General features: G+C 38.8%; 1 protein-coding gene across 1 annotated transcript in view; it reads left to right on the top strand.

Moving 5' to 3' along the window:
- LOC106882829 (merlin) overlaps positions 1 to 2,486 on the top strand; it is a 16,835-nt gene extending 14,349 nt beyond the window's left edge. Inside the window, exons 8-11 of the mRNA XM_052976844.1 lie at positions 30 to 143; positions 883 to 1,005; positions 1,582 to 1,713; positions 2,376 to 2,486. Of these exons, the coding sequence (XP_052832804.1) occupies positions 30 to 143; positions 883 to 1,005; positions 1,582 to 1,713; positions 2,376 to 2,465 (459 nt within the window). The 3' untranslated portion in view covers positions 2,466 to 2,486. The remainder of the gene's footprint in view (positions 1 to 29; positions 144 to 882; positions 1,006 to 1,581; positions 1,714 to 2,375) is intronic.
- Positions 2,487 to 2,938: the final 452 nt, after the last annotated feature.

Here is a 2,938-nt window from a genome sequence, read left to right on the forward strand (position 1 = left end):
CTATATTAACTCATTTATTTGCTTTTCAGATTCTTGAACTCTGTGTTGGGAACCGTGAATTATACATGAGGAGACGAAGAACAGATTCTATGGAAATTCAACAGATGAAAACTCATGCCAGAGAAGAAAAGGCTCGAAGACAGGTAACACAGAGCTCATAATGATTTTTATGAAATGTTCTTTTTTTTTTTTTTTTATAAAAGAATCTAGTTGCTAGGTCACCAATTTGCAGGTCAATTATTTTTTTGTCTCACCAATCAGTTCAATGAAAGATATATGACAATATCTGGAGTCATCTGTTTTTCATTTTAGAGGAATATTGGAGTTAATAGCCCATGCTCTTAACCATTATGCTAAATACCTTAGGAATGAGAGCCCAAGGTTTCTGTTTAAGATGATCAAAATTTAAACCTTCCATCAGAATTTCATGTTAATTTGTTTATTTTCCAAACATCAACTTAATAATGCCAAAGTCATTTCACTAAATTCTTCATTATTTTCAGAATCAACTGAAACGAAGGCAGAGATGGGGGGACAAAAAGGTTATAATAATATTGCATAAACCCTAAATGTCTGGCTAGATCTCATGATGGGCAAAGTACTCTCCCTTACATGAATTAACATTCAGTTATATTCCATCGCTGGTTGAATAAATTTTTTTGGCATACAGATGCATTTTTAGAGATTAGAAGTTGAAATTATTGCCATATTGATATCCTGAAAACAATTGTCGTATAGGTCTGACAACTGTTGTTACCAGTTTGAATATTCCTTCATTTAAAAACAAAATTTACCAGGAAACCAGGAATGGTGATGGCCAAAAACAACGATTGCTCGTTTCTAGCTATGGCAGTTACTTTTACTGAATACTTTGTCTTTCAGCTTGACCGGACACGACTTGCGCGGGAGAAACAATTAAAAGAAGAAGCCATGCGTGAAAAACAAGAACTGGAAAGAAAATTACTTGCTTTGCAGGAGGAAATGCGAAATGCACATGAAGCATTGGTAATGTTAGAATTCCAATTATTATTATTATTATTAATTATTATTATTTATTATTATTATTGAGTGAGAGAGCAGAGCATTCCATCAAAGTGACACTGGGGTAAAATATACGAAGCCCATTATACCCATCATGACTACCCGTCTGATAAGGGTACACCAGGCACATGCATCGCAACCATATGTGCACAACATGATGATCTCATATCAAGGTTAACAGTGCATGGCCTTGCAGGTAGGGGCCCAGTTAGAATTTTCTTCAGGTCGAGTAGCCCATCTCACTCAAAGGGTCCCTGAATAAGGGTTGTTTAAGGATGTTGAACGAAACTCCCATGTTTCAAGAGGTGAATTATTCAAACCCCAAAGAATTCCTCTCAATGCATGGCTATGATGCTCCCCCACTACTTCTGCTCATGATCTCAGCCCCTCTGAGTCACTCAATCAACACAAAACTGTGTTATTAATTTTGTTTGCCATCCTTTTTTTAATTTACTTCCTTCATTTTTTTTTTCTTTTTGTTTCTTTGATTTCTACTGTTGGAGTTGTCAATTAATTCTAATTAATCTCGTTCATTAACAGATGCGGTCTGAAGAATCTGCCGATTTACTTGCAGAAAAGGCTCGAATTGCAGAAGAAGAAGCTGTGTTACTCAGAAGGAAATCTGCTGAAGTTGATGCAGAAATCCAACGTATCAAGATCTCTGCAATGAAAGTGAGTCTTTCGAGGACCTTCGGGGTTATATTGTCAGGTTTTGTTCTTTGAACTCATTAACACCTGTCGTTAAACATTTATGTGTGACATATACACATGAGCATCACAAGTGCAACAGAAATAGATAACTCTCAAATGCCCAGGAGAATCCCTGGAGGCAGCAATTAGTTTCTGTTACCTCCCCAGCCTGGCACTCCACCAGCTATGACCACAAACGTCCCAGTTGACCCGATCAATAGAAGAGCCTGCTCTTGGAAATTCATGGCTGAGTCTCTCCGCAGATACGTGTACCCTTAATGTAATTTTCAGGGAGGTTTAGTCAGACACAAAATGTGACAAGGCTGGTCCCCTTTGAATTACAGGTACCACTCATTTCTGCCAGCTGAGTGGACTGGAGCAACATGAAATAAAGGATCTTGCTCAAGGCCACAATGAACTCATGGGTAACGAATTTGTGACCTTACGATCGTTAGTCTTGTACCCTAATCACTAAGCCACATGCCTTCTGTTACCCAGATGACTTAATAAGCTGAGGTGGAGAATGTTCTGAAAGTGTTGTAATCAAAGATAGAATCGGTTTATAATTTTCTCCTTTATTTCTGGGTATTGTATCTTTTTGAATTCTTCCGTTTACTCATCTTACAAACCATCTGTGATTCCAGAGTGACGAGGAACGCATGCTTATGGAATGTCGAGCCAGGGAAGCTGAGATGATGGCAGCAACGCTGTTGGAAGATTCTGGTCGAAGGTGAGATTGAAAATGTTTCAATTGTTCCAAGTTTGTTCCTAACAAAAATTTATTCTGAGAAAAAGAAAAAAAAACCCAAAGAATTTGACTTTCAATATTGTCATCATCATCATCATCATCATCATCAGTTAACATTCATTGTCCATGCTGGCTTGGGTTGGACGGTTTGACCAGGGCTAGTAAGCTGAGGGGCTGCACCAGACTCCAGTCTGATTTGGCATCGTTTCTACGGCTGGATACCTTTCCTAACGCCAACCATTCTGAGAGTGTAATGGGTGCTTTTATGTGCCACCAGCACAGGTGCCCTTTGCATGACACCAGTGTCTGCCACTATTGTGATTTTACTTGGCTTCATGGGTCTTCTTCTCAAGCATGACATAATGCCAAAGGTCTTGGTCATTTATCATTGCCTCTGTAAGGCCCAACACACGAAAGGAGCTTTTCATGTGTCACCAGCATCGGCCAATTTGCTTCCAT

Source organism: Octopus bimaculoides, chromosome 25, assembly GCF_001194135.2.
Source record: "Octopus bimaculoides isolate UCB-OBI-ISO-001 chromosome 25, ASM119413v2, whole genome shotgun sequence".
Lineage (NCBI taxonomy): Eukaryota > Metazoa > Mollusca > Cephalopoda > Octopoda > Octopodidae > Octopus > Octopus bimaculoides.